The sequence below is a fragment of the Pagrus pagrus genome (assembly GCF_965226575.1).
Source record: "Pagrus pagrus genome assembly, contig: HAP1_SCAFFOLD_60, whole genome shotgun sequence".
NCBI classification, from domain to species: Eukaryota; Metazoa; Chordata; class Actinopteri; order Spariformes; family Sparidae; genus Pagrus; species Pagrus pagrus.
The window spans coordinates 263,551-278,933 of NW_028175403.1; the positions used below are offsets into that span (position 1 = coordinate 263,551).

General features: G+C 41.2%; 1 protein-coding gene across 2 annotated transcripts; it reads right to left on the reverse strand.

Annotated features, from left to right (window-relative positions):
* Positions 1-2,971: 2,971 nt before the first annotated feature.
* LOC311253878 (uncharacterized protein) lies at positions 2,972-8,819 on the reverse strand. 2 transcript variants are annotated; one of them, XR_014621997.1, is made up of 8 exons: positions 8,711-8,819; positions 7,631-7,842; positions 6,595-7,268; positions 5,360-5,616; positions 5,163-5,254; positions 4,959-5,069; positions 3,877-4,153; positions 2,972-3,627 (listed from the first exon to the last, which is right to left on the reverse strand). XR_014621997.1 is itself a non-coding variant. In XM_084384346.1 (8 exons), exons 2-8 carry the CDS (start codon positions 7,658-7,660, stop codon positions 3,391-3,393), a joined length of 1,467 nt encoding a protein of 488 aa, XP_084240472.1. In that variant the 5' UTR covers positions 7,661-7,842; positions 8,711-8,819; the 3' UTR covers positions 2,972-3,390. The 2 variants fall into 2 exon arrangements, 1 of the variants encoding a protein (XP_084240472.1); XM_084384346.1 differs by having other exon boundaries at positions 5,360-5,405.
* Between the last annotated feature and the right edge of the window lie 6,564 nt (positions 8,820-15,383).

A 15,383-nucleotide genomic window follows, 5' to 3' on the forward strand; every position in this document is an offset into this window, starting at 1 on the left:
CACCTTATATATGCTCCCTCTAGGAAATATAATTCGGAAACACTCCATAAACTTTCATTGTTATGCAGATGATACACAGTTATACCTATCAATAAAGCCAAATGAAACTAATCAGCTTACTAAACTCCATGCATGTCTCAAGGACATTAAGACCTGGATGACCTGCAATTTTCTGCTGTTAAACTCAGATAAAACCGAAGTTATAGTACTTGGTCCTAAACACCTTAGAGATGCATTATCTAATGATATAGCGTGTTTGGATGGCATTAACTTGGCCTCCAGCACCACCGTCAGGAATCTGGGGGTTATCTTTGATCAAGATATGTCCTTCAACTCCCACATAAAACAAATTTCAAGGTCTGCATTTTTTCATCTACGTAACATTGCAAAAATCAGGCCCATCCTGTCTCAAAAAGACGCAGAAAAGCTAGTCCATGCATTTGTTACTTCCAGACTGGACTATTGTAATTCTCTATTATCAGGCTGCCCTAACAAGTCTCTAAAGAGTCTCCAGCTGGTCCAGAATGCTGCAGCACGTGTACTGACAGGAACTAAGAAAAGAGATCATATTACTCCTGTACTGGCCTCTCTGCACTGGCTCCCTGTAAAATCAAGAATAGAGTTTAAAATCCTTCTCCTCACTTACAAAGCTGTCAATGGTCAGGCACCATCATATCTCCAGGAGCTCATATTACCCTATCACCCAACTAGAGCATTACGCTCCCAGAACGCAGGATTACTTGTAGTTCCTAAAGTCTCCAAAAGTAGAATGGGAGCCAGAGCCTTCAGTTATCAAGCTCCTCTTCTGTGGAACCATCTTCCTGTTTTGGTCCGGGAGGCGGACACCCTCTCTACCTTTAAGAGTAGACTTAAGACCTTCCTCTTCGATAGAGCTTATAGTTAGGGCTGGTCCAGGACAGGCCCAGGCCTGTCCTGGACGAGCTCTTAGTTATGCTGCTATAGGCCTAGTCCGGGGGACAATGACACACTGAGCTTCTCTCTCCTCCCCTCTCCTCCCCTCTCCTCTCCTCTCCATCTGTATACATTATGCCTGTATACATGCCCCATCTCTGCATGTCACTGACTTACTTCTTCCCCGGAGTCCTTGTGCTTTCTAGTCCTACAGGCTCCCTTGGATCCTGGCCGCACCCGGGTCGTGGATCGTGGATGCGCCCACTGCTATGGCCCTGCCTGATCGTGGATGCGCCCACTGCTATGGCCCTGCCTGATCGTGGATGCGCCTACTGCTATGGCCCTGCCTGATCGTGGATGCACCTACTGCCATGACCCTGCCTGACACCCACCACTACTGTCGCTAATATTAGTCACATCTCTGTTACATACGTTCCACTACTATTATCGTACTGCATTGCTACATACCATCCTTACCATTGATCACTACCACTGTTATCACTAGTAATCACATTTCCATGTGCATTTAATCATTATTGCTGTAATACATCTTTGTGTACTTTCACTCCTGTCAACCATCGCTTATAATTGAATACATTGTGATCTCGTTGATCTGCTCTGTACATGCGACATCTATTGCACGTCTGTCCGTCCTGGGAGAGGGATCCCTCCTCTGTGGCTCTCCCTGAGGTTTCTTCCGCATTTTTTTTTTTTCCCTGTTAAAAGGGCCTTTTTTTTTTTGGGGCAAGTTTTTCCTCACTCGAATCGAGGGTCGAAGGACAGAGGGTGTCGTCTCTGTACAGATTGTAAAGCCCTCTGAGGCAAACTGTGATTTGTGAATTTGGGCTATACAAATAAAATTTGATTTGATTTGATTTGATTTGAAATAGGCCTTTGGGATTAATCGTGCAAATTGGTAAATAGGGTTGGCTTCTTGCAGTGTTGGATTTTTACTCCATTGTAATGAAATACTCTGATTTGTTTTATCATGCAGATCAGAATGAAGACCAGAAAATGTGTGAGCCTCTGACCCAAGAGGAGCTGCTAAGTGAAGGGCACTGGAATCAACAAAAGCACGCAAGCCTGTCTGTCCCAACAGTAATGCAGTGGTTAACTGGACAAAGGCACAAGCCCCTTCTTCCATCAGAGAGGGCAGATTTTAAAATAAATCTAATATTTGAACACCACTGTAATGAGAAAATGCCTGGTCACCACATTTGTTTCCCACTTGTAAGTGCCTGCACAAATACAATAACTATTCCTGTCGAACATATGAAAACATACACAGAGTTCAGAGATATAATGACAGTAGCAATCAGAATGGGTAGAGACTTCGGTCGTGTGTAGAGGTCATGTTTTGTGACCACTGATGTTTACTTGAAAGTCAGCCAGTATTGTGAATTTTTTTTGGCATTTTTGTTAAATCTGTTCAGTGAGCTATTTATTGTTCTGTGAGAGTCTTAATAAAAAAAATACAGATAGCAAATACAGATAAGTCAAACCATAAAAACAGCTCAATATTACGGTTTGGTTCTTCACACTTGATTCTCCCATTGCATTGTTTTTTTAGTTTGGGATCACTGCTAACAGTTTATTTGAAAAAAGGTCATTTAAGAACTCCGTATTTGCATTTTGTTTACAGTGCACTGACAAATGTACATGTAATGTAAAACCTTGAAATGTGATGCTGTTCCTCAAATTACAAGGTTACGTGTACTATTGAAAAGTTGAAATTGTTCAGTCTTCCACATACACATTAGTTTCAACATGTGTATGGCAAATTCATGTCATTTAAGTGAAATCAACTTTGTGGGGGTTTGGATTTTTTACTAAATCGTCAGCAAAAATTAACTTGACAACAATAAATATGGACATAATGCGGTCTGTGGCCTTTATCATTTTTTCATTGTGAATATTAACTGAAGTGTTTTACTTGAGTATGTCTACAGTATTATGCTGTAAAATGGAACTAATGTGCTGTTTTCCACTGAAAAAAACCCCCAGCATTTCACTTAAGAGCCCAACACAATACAGATGCACATTATACAGCATGAAAGTGTTCAAATTCACATAGCTTTATTTTAAATTCTTCATTACCAAGATATCAAACATGACATACTGAGTTTGGTAGATGTGTAATGCAGTGCGAGATAACTGTCTAATGGTATTTAAGACGCCAGTTTAAAATATCTGCATACACTAGATTTAAAAGTTTGGCCAATAAAATTGTGGGAGGTTACATTTGGTTGTTTAAAACAAGTAACAGCAGAATAAAACTGGATCTCTTTTTACCATGACAGACTGAGTTGTTTATATACTGCATAGTAAAACCTATATATCCTAAACAATCTCCACAATAGTTCTGCACAAATACCTATTCATGCAAGCAATTACAATTTCATTTGTCTAAGAATCAGAAACAATTTTTTTGAAATCACAGAAACTGTTGAACATCTATTCTATATTGCAGACTGCATGTTATCCTGCAAAGTTTGAGTGAAATGTTACATAGTCAAGCGCAGCCTTGTAAATGTCTCTTCCATTGTCCTGGGAGGGAGTGATAGGATTGATGGCTGCCCTCAGTCCAGCCATAGCCTGTGGCCCCAGAGGGCACTGGATGGGTGGTAGAACTACTCCACCAGCAGCAGCAGCAGCAGCAGGAGCATCTTCTCTCAAACTGTCAGGGTTGAAGTCCAACAAGTGATCTTGCAAATCCTATAAATGGCAAGTAATTTTGTTATAACACTTGCCTTTTGTATACTTCACACATTTGATCTTCAAAGAATTCATTTTAATTTGTTGAGAGTACGAAAATACTGAATATACATTGTCGTTAAAACATTTTTTGACTTCTGATTTGATCTATTTTTGCATTATTTGTCACAATTGTTTCAGATCTTAAAATATGAGACAATGGGTAAACCTGATTAAACATAGCTTGGATTCAACATTTTTGAGGTCTACCTCTAGATTCTCTGGAGCAGCCACAGGATACTGGAGAAATCCAATGGTCCAAAGTTGATTGGGAGTCAGGTTTTGTTCCGTACGCAGAGGATGGTTATCCCACCCAGCTGTAAAAGTGTCTAGGTCCATTTGGAGGCGTGGTACAAATATGTACTGGGCACAGAATAACTGCAGGCTGTTGGAGGGATCAAGCAGGCACTCCTCTTCAAGACCATGAAGTAGCTCATAATATACCCTTGTTACTGCCATCCACACGTCACGCCATAAGCGCTCCACTCTTAAGGAACAAAAATACAAAAAGTGCACCGTATTAATATTAGAATCACAGCCAGGGACACTCAAAATGTAGGTCAGACTTGGTTTCTCCTCTCTGCCTGCTTGGTGAACTGACTGACGCAACTGTCTTGATATGGATGCACTGCTATCCATTTCCTAGGTAACCCAAGGTTGAGATCATCTATATTTTGTTTCATTACAGATAGACTCTCTGTAGAAAGTGTTGCATGTATTGTAACATAATAGATTGCTTCTCTATTTTTCTCTGCAAAACGTTGAATGGGTTGCCAAATATACCCGGGCTGGCCATCCATATACCTGGGTGGCCCGCCCAAGTAAAGTCTATATGTGGGAAACATTGACTTAAGTTAACTTAGGTAAGCATGGTGTCTTGATTTGAACAAAAATCCAAGACTCTTCACGCATGTATAAAGTGGTGAACAATAACCTAATTTGGACACAGTGCATCTCTGTAGGCCTACGAAGGATAAATGCTTCCTGTGAGGATGTATCCTTCAGATTTGGTTTGGTACTGCAGTGTTCACTCTGTATTACTGTTGCAAGTCTCCCCGGCTGGCCGTCAATAAGAATTGACTTGCTCCCAAGAATTTCTATGACAGAAATCATTTTTACATAAATCATTTTTGGTGAAGACTGTTTACAGCGAGTCTGTGGATTATCCAAATTTACTAGGACAGAGATGTTGGTGTTACGGTCTTTGCAATGCAATTCTTTAATGCTTTAGGCATCAAAAAACAAATCATTGGGTTAGGGTTACTTAAAAGAAACACAACTTTGATATTTACCTTTGATTATGCACACTTTTCCCAGATATGTAGCTTGCTCTGCCACAGCCACGAATAGTGAACATGCATTGAGCAATGCCGACATTTTCAACCCCTTGGTCTCCTCTAACTCTAAATTATGACATAAGAAACAGAGATAAAGTCAAATGTTTTCAGTCAATGAATTTTGACAAAAAGACAATCATGCTCTTGCTGTTTTCTTACCTTAATGGAAAGCCAAACTTTTCAACTGAGCTCATGAAGAAGCCAAGTGCTGTTGATGCCTTGTTATTATTCGCAGAACCCAGGTACATTATCTAGAGTATAGTGACAAAATACTTGCGTGAATGTGCCACACTAAATAGAATATGGTAATACTAGGCTCAGCCGCATTGCTTTTTGAAAAAGTGTCAAATGTTTACCTTTCGTGAATAACCATCAATTCCAGCGAAGATAACAATACCATATCTGAAAGGAAAAATAAATTATCAGAAAGTGTATCAACTCTTAAAATTATAATAGCTCTACATACACAAATCATTAAGTGGGTCAATTCAGATTTTCATACAAGGTATTTCCCAGGTTTTCAAGTTTCATGTTAACTTACCATGAACCCATGTAACATTTAGAATCTTTTCCCTACAGAATTGCATGTTTCTTTTCTCACTGTGCAGTTATACTGTCAAAAAAAAGTTATCTTCATGATTCTGCTTTAACCAAATTACAATAAAAAAAAATTAGGGTATTCAAAAAGGTTTAATCAGCAAAGATGGGCAGCATCCTCCGGTATATTTTCCACAATATTAAATGGATGGTTTACTAGGGGGGTATACAAGACATCTACCATCACTTTATTAAATAATTTCTTAATTAATTAATTTCACACTGTCCAAAGAGGACTACACATTCACTGGAGACAACTGCAAAGACCTTAAAGAAAAACTGTCAGTATTCAAGATGATGTTCTTGAGATGGTCTCATAGAGTGAAGTCCAATTATTTGTAAAAGCTGCACTTTAGACGGGACATCCCCCTATAATATGATGAAATGAAACTAGCCTCAGTGTGTAAATGACTGTTTTTTCCCTCCTTTATTTCATGTAACAGTTAAACCAATGTTGTACACATAACCATGTTTCATTATGTGTGGCACAGTAGACTTTTTCCTGACTGTATGACATCCTCATCCTGTTTTTTTATGGTAAACTACTGCATTTACTGCCTAACGCTGAATTAAAGAACCTTAAAGAACCATGCTAAAATGATCAAGGCTTCTTCAGGAATGTTCTTAATTTACAGCATGCATGCTGATCCACACAGTGTGGAATGGACTAAGAGTCACTAAGCAACAATCATTAAATAGCTACCCATTCACATGTTGAAATTTTATAGAATGGGGGCACAAACTAACTGTATGTGCAGCTTAATTAATAAACTGTATTACAAAAGTTTGTTTTGTTGTAATACAGCTCCAGCAATCTATAGCCTATGTTGTAATAGCATACAAAATCTACCAGCATCCTTCAAACATGAATAGAACTTATTTGTAAAAGCTCAAGCAAGACTCCCTCTGCAAACAATTTCAACATTTATACATATAAATATATGAACATATTATAACAATATTCTTGTAAAACATAACAAACACACACACACACCTGATAAGTTTGTGGTTTGTGTCCACGTGGACCAGTGAGTGGGGACCCTTGACAGAATATGTTCTTCTAGCAACACAGCCTAAACGTGCCATTCTCTCCAAGATCCCTGCAGAATCCACCCTGTGCATGGATGCTGAAACCTGCTCCCATCTGACTCGGTGTCCCATCGCTTGCAGTTCGCCCTTCATCATTCTATAGCCTATGTGCGGCATCCTCAATTTAACTGAGCGCACAAGATTGTCCAGCTCCATATCTGTGATATTGCTGTATGATCCCGTAACTGATAGTCCATACTCACGCATCCGCCGATATACTGTCCTTTTGCAGACACCCAGGAGCTTAGCTACACAGGGGATGGACAACTGCATGTCGATAAGGTTTTGGAGACATTCTTTAGAAATTGCAAGTTTTGGCTGTCCCCTACCACCCCCCAGAACCTCTACATAGGTGGCAGCTGGATAACTCTCCTCTTGTAAACGAAGAAGTCTTAATAAGTCAGATAAAGCACGAACAACATCTTGAGGCAGCTCTACTACATTGGCAAAAGAGCGTAGAAGTCCCACTTCATGACTTAAAACAAAGTGCAAATAATCCAAATCCACAGGCTGACGTCGCAGAACTTCCTGAAGCCTTCTCAGCATTCTCTCCATGAACTGCCTCACAATCGAAGGTTCCTGTAATTAATATAAAAAAAAAAAAACACTAATGTGATGACACATTTATCAGAGCTCAAGTTGCCATGACAAGCTACTCTACCTTAGATCTGCCATACAGCTATAGAAATGTTGAATTGGCGCACATTTAATTAAATATTAATTACGTTTAAATCAAATAATTTAATGTTAGAAACCCCCCTTTCCACATATGAGCAAATGCAAAACTTTAATTTTGATTTCAAATTAGCTAAGCAGAACTCAGTGCAATTCATGAAATAACAAAAGATGTTATTTAAAGAAACGTGTCATTTCCTTGGATCGTCAGCGCAAAAAGCCAAATATATAAAAGTTAATAGGTAAACATATTTTGATTAACTTACCGTCATCTGTTGGGGTCGCGAATCTGCCATCTCTCTCAACTTCAACAACACCTCCCTTGAACTGAAGTAATATTCCGGGTTTGTGCTTGTCGATTCTGTTGCTCATGTGACTGCACTGGATTCTGCTGTGCTGGGGTGTGATGCTGCTGAATATTTTGCGTTAGCACGTTTATGAGGCCTTGTGCAGCAGCAATAACACTGGCCTCTAACTCCTAAAGAAAAAGAAAAGAGACATCACAGGGCTGGAGAATTAACGCTAACTATCATTAACCACAGATTAGCTAGCCAACACCTAATAACTTAGCATTGGTTTCAGTGGACCGCTGCCAAACCAGCACAACAGCCGTTTAAAGTTAACTTTCACTCGGCCAGGGTCTTTGTGAAAAACACAACGGCAAAACATCACAGGGCTGGAGACTTAACATTAGCTACCATTTACTCAGGGCCCACATTTAACTTTCTGGCTCATCTGTCAGTGGCAGGTAAACTGAGAAAAGCAGAGCTGGTAGTCACAGCTCAGTAAGTTAGCTGCTCAGACTCTCCATGACCGCGCTGGAAACAGAGTCCGCTGGAACATTTTTATCGTCACCAGAAGCAAATTCGCGGCCCTTGTAAGAGTTATTGTGGCATACCTGCGTTGAAGCTGAGCTAGCGGCTCAAAGATGAGACTCTGTATGGTGTGTGTGTGCGTGTGCTGGGGATGTCAGTAGCTTAACTACACAGCCGAAGCCCTGCTGTTTATCATGTCAATGTTAACGTCCCAGGCTATGTTACTGTTAGCCGCTGTTGTGATGTATTATTACTTGGCAGCAACAAGTATTTACCGCCAGGCCGGTGACACATGACATTAATTTATTTTTCTGCCAAAACCGACTTTTAGCCGTGTTCGGCGCTTGGCGGGTGTTTATTTTTGATCCTGCATTAACCACAGGTTAAGTTAGCCAACACGGCTAATGTTAGAAACTTACATGTTCCAGCGGACCTCTACAAAAACAACATAACGGCCGTTAAAAGCTAACCAAACAGGCCAGGTTGCATGTGAATAAACATGTAAATAGCAGAGAAAAAAAACAGACTTACTTGCGGTTTGGAAGTTCCCGGTGGACTGGACATTTTAGCAATGCCACCATGCCAGAGGCTTCGGGCTGATGGCGGGTTGCGCACTTCTTCAGGATGCCGATATGCAAATTATATGCAAACCACGCTCTACTTGCCCCTCCCCTCAGACCCCTCCCTCTCGACGCCAAAACAGTGACAGAAAGTTGAAACTGAAAATCAGTGACACTGAAAAAATACTGACATTGTAAAAAAATCTGTCACTGAAAAAAAAGTGACATGAAGAAAAAATCTCAAGATTGTCATTGAAAAATACAAAAAATCCCAATAAAATAAAATAATAAGATTTTCAGATTTTAATTATTTTAATTAGTTTCCTTTTTCAGTGCCAATACTTGTTTCAATGCCAATACAACTGTTTTCAATACAAATGTTTCAATGCCAATGTTTCCTTTTTCAGTACTGGTTTTGTTTTCAATGCCAATTTTTTTTTTGGATGCCAAATTTTAAAGTCACCGTTCTGGCTCCATAGCAGAGGAGAGAGTCGTGGGTACTACAGTGAGCCACCTCACCCAGGGTTCTGTAGCCATACCTGCGCTCCGACAGAGGAACCAGGCGATTAAAACGGGTAGGAAACATTTGTGCACAACTGGACACAACCTGTTCAAACTCCTCCCCTCTGGTAAGCGCTGTGAGCTCTGTACGAGGAACCCAGTGGTAGAAAGAGTACTGAAAATCTGTGTTAAAGTATGAATACAGTTACATTACTAAAATATTAAAACTAAAACTCAATTTCAACTTCTGGTCTTAAAATCAGAATCAGAATGAGAAAGAAGTTTATTGCCAAGTAGGTTTTCACATACAAGGAATTTGTTTTGGTCTCGAAGCTATGTGTGCCAAACAATAAACAATAAATAGACAACATGATAACGAGACAGACAGAACCATAAGTGATAACAAAGTGAAAGAGATATGGTGTCAGTGGGGGTCAAGCAAGAGGTAAGAGTCATTTTCAGTGTCAGTGTCAGTGGGGGACCGGGCATTGTTTTGTGAGGCCAACTGCAGTCTGCAGCCAACTGCAAAAAAAATCATACTTAAGTAAAAATACTAAGCATTCTTCTCAAACGCTACTCAGTATGAGTTGCCTTTTTAGCGGTTGATGTTTCACACATTATCTATAGCATGCACGCTGTTCAGCCCAGTGGTCATGGTCACCTCTCCAAACCTGTGCCTGCAGCAGAATTTTTGTTTGTCCACATATGAGGGTTTTCATTGGCCCAAAACTTCCCACAGGCCATGACTGTGATTAATAGTTAGATCAGTCACAGTGTCAATAACCCTCTAACACCAAAACAACCATTTCTAGACTATATTTTTGTAGTTTGAAGTCACTGTTTTTAATATGCCTCACACCTGTTACCATTATCCTTTCAGTGTGTCATTGTCAGGCTTAATGAATCTCTCATCCCTAGTGTAGTACTAATGGTTCATTTGTGTTCTGCCAAGAAGAAAGCAACGAACTAGACTTTTTTGTAAATTTTCTTCAAGCTTTTCTGCAAGCTCTGTTTTTTTCTGTCCCCCTCACTCTCTCTCATTTCTCTCATCTTCCTCCTCCTACTTTCACCAGGTCTCTCTGCTGAACCATTCACCCTCCAGCAACTAATCGTTCCTGACCTGTTCAACAATGGTTATCTGTTTGTGTTATGGAGAGTTTTTGACAATAAAAAATGACTACACCCTCTGTTTGTTATGTATTTACCCTGTCCAATTAGCCTAAAATACTCATAGAAACACATTTCATATACTAGTAATGTACTAGTATGTCTATCTAACTGAATCTTCACTCTCAAGCAAATGTTTGAATTAACAGTAATATGTGGTGTAAACAATACATATGTGGATTGTCATTTCAGACTATCTGAAGGTGGATCATAGAAAATACCCCAATACATTAATTTCCAACAGTTGTTTGATACAATGATTCAGACTGAATTTTTTATACGAAGTAATGTATTGTTGTGTTCTCCTAGTAAAGGAAGCCTGTCAGGAAGTATTGTTTAGTTGGTTGGCTCAAAGTTTCTGCTATCGATTAGTCAGACTGGCTACGGTGGCTGGGCTTACAGTAGCCATGTTAGCTAAGGCTATCGCTTTCATTAGCTTTAAGTAGTGTATTGGCCCAAATTTAGACATATTACTTTGCTATCATATTGCAAGAATCCCACGTGTAATTACTGTCTATATGCCTACATCCCACCAACATAACATCCAAAAGAAACACATAGCCTACATTCCTTTATTTACGGCAATGTGTTAAGTTAGCATTGTTAAAAAAGACTACAACAATGTATACATTTATGGCAGCACTTGTCGTAAAACCAGCCCAGCGGCACTACATTTGCATATCCATCAGGGGACGGTACCCATCCAGCAGTCTCTCAGAAGCATAACGCTCTCTAGCAGCACACACCGTCATGTGTCGGCGGAATATCAGCGGCATAACAGCGGCACAACAGCGGCACACCACTCCTAGGAACGGTATAAGAGTCTGGGGATCGGTATAAGCCACTGAGCAGCAATCGACATAAATTTGGCCACCTCTACGAGGAACGGCATAAGGCTCTAGGCATCGGTATAAGCCGCTGAGCAGCAATCGACATAAATTTGGCCACCTCTCCGAGGAACGGCATAAGGCTAGGCATCGGTATAAGCCGCTGAGCAGCAATCGGCATAACTTTGGCCACCTCTCCGAGGAACAGCATAAGACTCTAGGCATCGGTATAACGCAAAAGTTTTGCGTCGACAAATTTTTATTGTTGACATAATCGATTACGTCGACTAATCGTTGCAGCCCTAGCCAACACAGGTTTGTACAATCACGAGGGCCAGAGGACGTGGTTTCAAAGAAATATACTTTAACAAAATGGCTTAAAATGACTAAAGGAGGGTTGCAGGCTTAGCTGACCCAAGGGGGAATATGCAGATAGAGCCACCACACTGGCAAAAGAAACAATGGTGAGCTGGGGCTCACCATGGCGGCAGGGAACTCAAAAAGGGACAAAATCCAAACTATAAACCAACAGTGCACTGCAACCAAAAGACTGTGTCAAACACCACCACCAGGGGAGGACTGCCACTCGCTTGGGCCTCAGCACCTGTTGTAAAACAAGAAAAACACAAAATTAACACAAGGCACAGTGTGGGGACCTCTGGGGGAATCTACGGTTTAAAAAGCAAGAAAAGGAAACCAAATACACAATTAATCAATTAATTAATACCAAAGAAACCCAAAGAAAATATCAGAACAAAATAGAAATATTTTATATATCACACAAAAAAAGGAAATAACAAATTCAGTTTATAACTAAGGAATTTAAGAAAATTAACACCACAATATAAACCAACTTAGGTTTGGATCAAATATTAAACAAAGAAAGAAAATAATATTTTAACCCAAAATCAGCTTAATGCAATAAAGACAATCTAAACTATTAGCAAACAAATAATAAACTAAGTGCAACCTAAATTAAATCCACAAAACAATCTTTGATATTTAAATTAATAAAGGAAAATAATGTGTTAAATCAAGAGAAGACAGGTGAGCCAACTCTGCTGGACTCGGACTGGATTTCGTGGTGTGGGTACAATAATGGCGTGACGCCTTCAAACTGGGCCTGAGGCTGTAACCACATACAGTGACCTGAGACAGTATGACACATCTCAGTCCACCTGGAGCCGAGCCAGGACAGCAGCAACCCTTATCATGGTGGCCGATGACTGGAACGCACCAGGACGCCAAATGGATAGATGCAGAACTAGGAGAACGGGGGACCGCTGGTTACGGCAGCCTCGCTGCACAGCAAAAGAGAATGTGTCACAACTAGGGCAATAAGTGAAAAACTGCAGCAGCAGACAAATACGAGCAGCATACCTGTGAGCTCTACTGCACCCAACCTGCTCGCGCCCGCCGGCTCACTGTCGCTCCCAGCACTGCAGCGGGAGGATGAAGCCCCAGAGCCAAATAAATTTGCGATGAAACAGCAGATAATAAAGGGTACCTACCTTAATAACACGACGGGGAGACACGGACATGCACGCCGACCAACACGCCAGACTCACCGCACAGCAGAAGCAGATCGGGAGAGCGGCGACCAACACACCTGGTTTTAATCACCCGCAGCGCTGCCCCACATTAACCTGCACAGGCTGGCACAGCGCCATGCAGTGACCAGGGGAGAGATGGCTCACCCGGCCACATCACCCTGTTGCCGAACATGAGGGAGATGATGGACGAAATGCGCTCGGACATCCTCAGTAAGTTTGATACCACCATCTCGGCAGCAGTTAAGAGAGATCGTGGCGGCTTTGGAGCCCTTTAAGAACAGACTTGCTTTATATGGCGAATCGATCACGGACCTCGAGCGCTCAGACAATGCTCACGACATGGAGCTATCCGACCAACCGCCACTGTTGACTCCCTGTCAAAGAAATGCGAGGACCTGGAGGGTCTTTCAAGATGGAATAATGTTCGTTTAGTTGGCCTGCCTGAGGGCACAGAAGGTCCTCGTCCTACCGAGTTTGCTGCCCAGCTCCTACAAGACATACTTGGTCTTGATAACAAACCTATGCTGGACCGGGCCCATCGCACTCTACGCTTTACATCACAGCACTCCTGACACTATTTAGCATGTTAACTTGCTATTGGGCTGCTACTGTTACTAGTCCTGAGGACTACACTTGCCATTCATCCTGGATGTCATGTTTTCTTAATGTGTTCAGTGAACTACAGTTCTGATATGACACCAATTTTTTTATTTATTTATTTATTTATTTTTCTTGTTTACTCCTGCCAGTCTTGATTTTCTTCAACAAGGCTCATGGTGACCACTAGGGCTGGGCTATGTGGACCAAAAGTCATATCCCGATATATTTAGGCTGAATATCGATATACAATATATATCCTGATATTTTTTCCGCAAAGTGAGAGCAAGTTTTAGCAAGTAGTTTTATTGAAACCGGCTATTTCAGTAAACAGTTGCAAAATCAAATGAAAAAATAATAAACGGGTTTCTTCACCTGGTTCATGAATAAATGCTCAGCTGTTCAAATACCAATAAAATGTAAACATACTGTATAACAACAGGAGTACCTTTTTTGAAATCAAAGCTCCGTAAGGTGCACATTTAAATAAAAAAATATCTTAAATGAAAATAGCCTATAAAAAAAACAGGCCAATCTTTTTCTGAAATAAATATATTTATATGAGTAAAGTACAATATCAAATTTTTTTTAGTTTGACAACTATAAAAGGCTTATTAAAATCAAATTACAGATTTTCTTCTCTCTAACAAATCCACAGATGCAAATAACGAACATTACAAAAGAACAAAATATGACAAACACTAGTAAGGGCAGCATTTACACTCACCGGCCACTTTATTAGGTACACCTTGCTAGTACCGGGCCTTCAGAACTGCTTTAATCCTACGTGGCATAGATTCAACAAGGTACTGGAAACATTCCTCAGAGAGTTTGGTCCATATTGACATGATAGCATCACGCAGTTGCTGCAGATTTGTCGGCTGCACATCCATGATGCGACTCTCCTGTTCCACCACATCCCAAAGGTGCTCTATTGGATTGAGATCTGGTGACTGTGGAGGCCATTTGAGTACAGTGAACTCATTGTCATGTTCAAGAAACCAGTCTGAGATGATTCGCGCTTTATGACATGGCGCGTTATCCTGCTGGAAGTAGCCATCAGAAGATGGGTACACTGTGGTCATAAAGGGATGGACATGGTCAGCAACAATACTCAGGCTGTGGCATTGACACGATGCTCAATTGGTACTAATGGGCCAAAGTGTGCCAAGAAAATATCCCCCACACCATTACACCACCACCACCAGCCTGAACCGTTGATACAAGGCAGGATGGATCCATGCTGTCATGTTGTTGACGCCAAATTCTGACCCTACCATCCGAATGTCGCAGCAGAAATCGAGACTCATCAGACCAGGCAACGTTTTTCCAATCTTCTATTGTCCAATTTTGGTGAGCCTGTGCGAATTGTAACCTCAGTTTCCTGTTCTTAGCTGACAGGAGTGGCACCCGGTGTGGTCTTCTGCTGCTGTAGCCCATCCGCCTCAAGGTTCGACGTGTTGTGCGTTCAGAGATGCTCTTCTGCATACCTCGGTTGTAACGAGTGGTTATTTGAGTTACTGTTGCCTTTCTATCAGCTCGAACCAGTCTGGCCATTCTCCTCTGACCTCTGGCATCAACAAGGCATTTGCGCCCACAGAACTGCCGCTCACTGGATATTTTCTCTTTTTCGGACCATTCTCTGTAAACCCTAGAGATGGTTGTGCGTGAAAATCCCAGTAGATCAGCAGTTTCTGAAATACTCAGACCAGCCCGTCTGGCACCAACAACCATGCCACGTTCAAAGTCACTTAAATCACCTTTCTTCCCCATTCTGATGCTCGGTTTGAACTGCAGCAGATCGTCTTGACCATGGCCGTTTCTCAATATGCGTTCTTCTCTGTACTTCTGTTCTTGTGGACTTGAGAAACGTCATTAGCGCCGGACCAAGTACTGTTCCAATTCAAAGTTCGCATCTGGCCAAGTACGGTCGAATACCCCGGATGTGTTCTCGCCCCACCCGTTTCATCGAGGATGCATCGGTGGAGACTTGTGTGGA

Excerpts from the sequence above, each read along its gene's own strand:
- LOC311253878 (XM_084384346.1), bottom strand. The coding sequence starts at position 7,660 with ATGGCAGATTCGCGACCCCAACAGATGACG. Across the intron at positions 5,406-6,594 it reads ACAAACCACAAACTTATCAG|ATATGGTATTGTTATCTTCG; the intron begins GTGTGTGTGTGT and ends TTTTCCTTTCAG. Across the intron at positions 4,154-4,958 it reads AAAAGTGTGCATAATCAAAG|AGTGGAGCGCTTATGGCGTG; the intron begins GTAAATATCAAA and ends TTGTTCCTTAAG.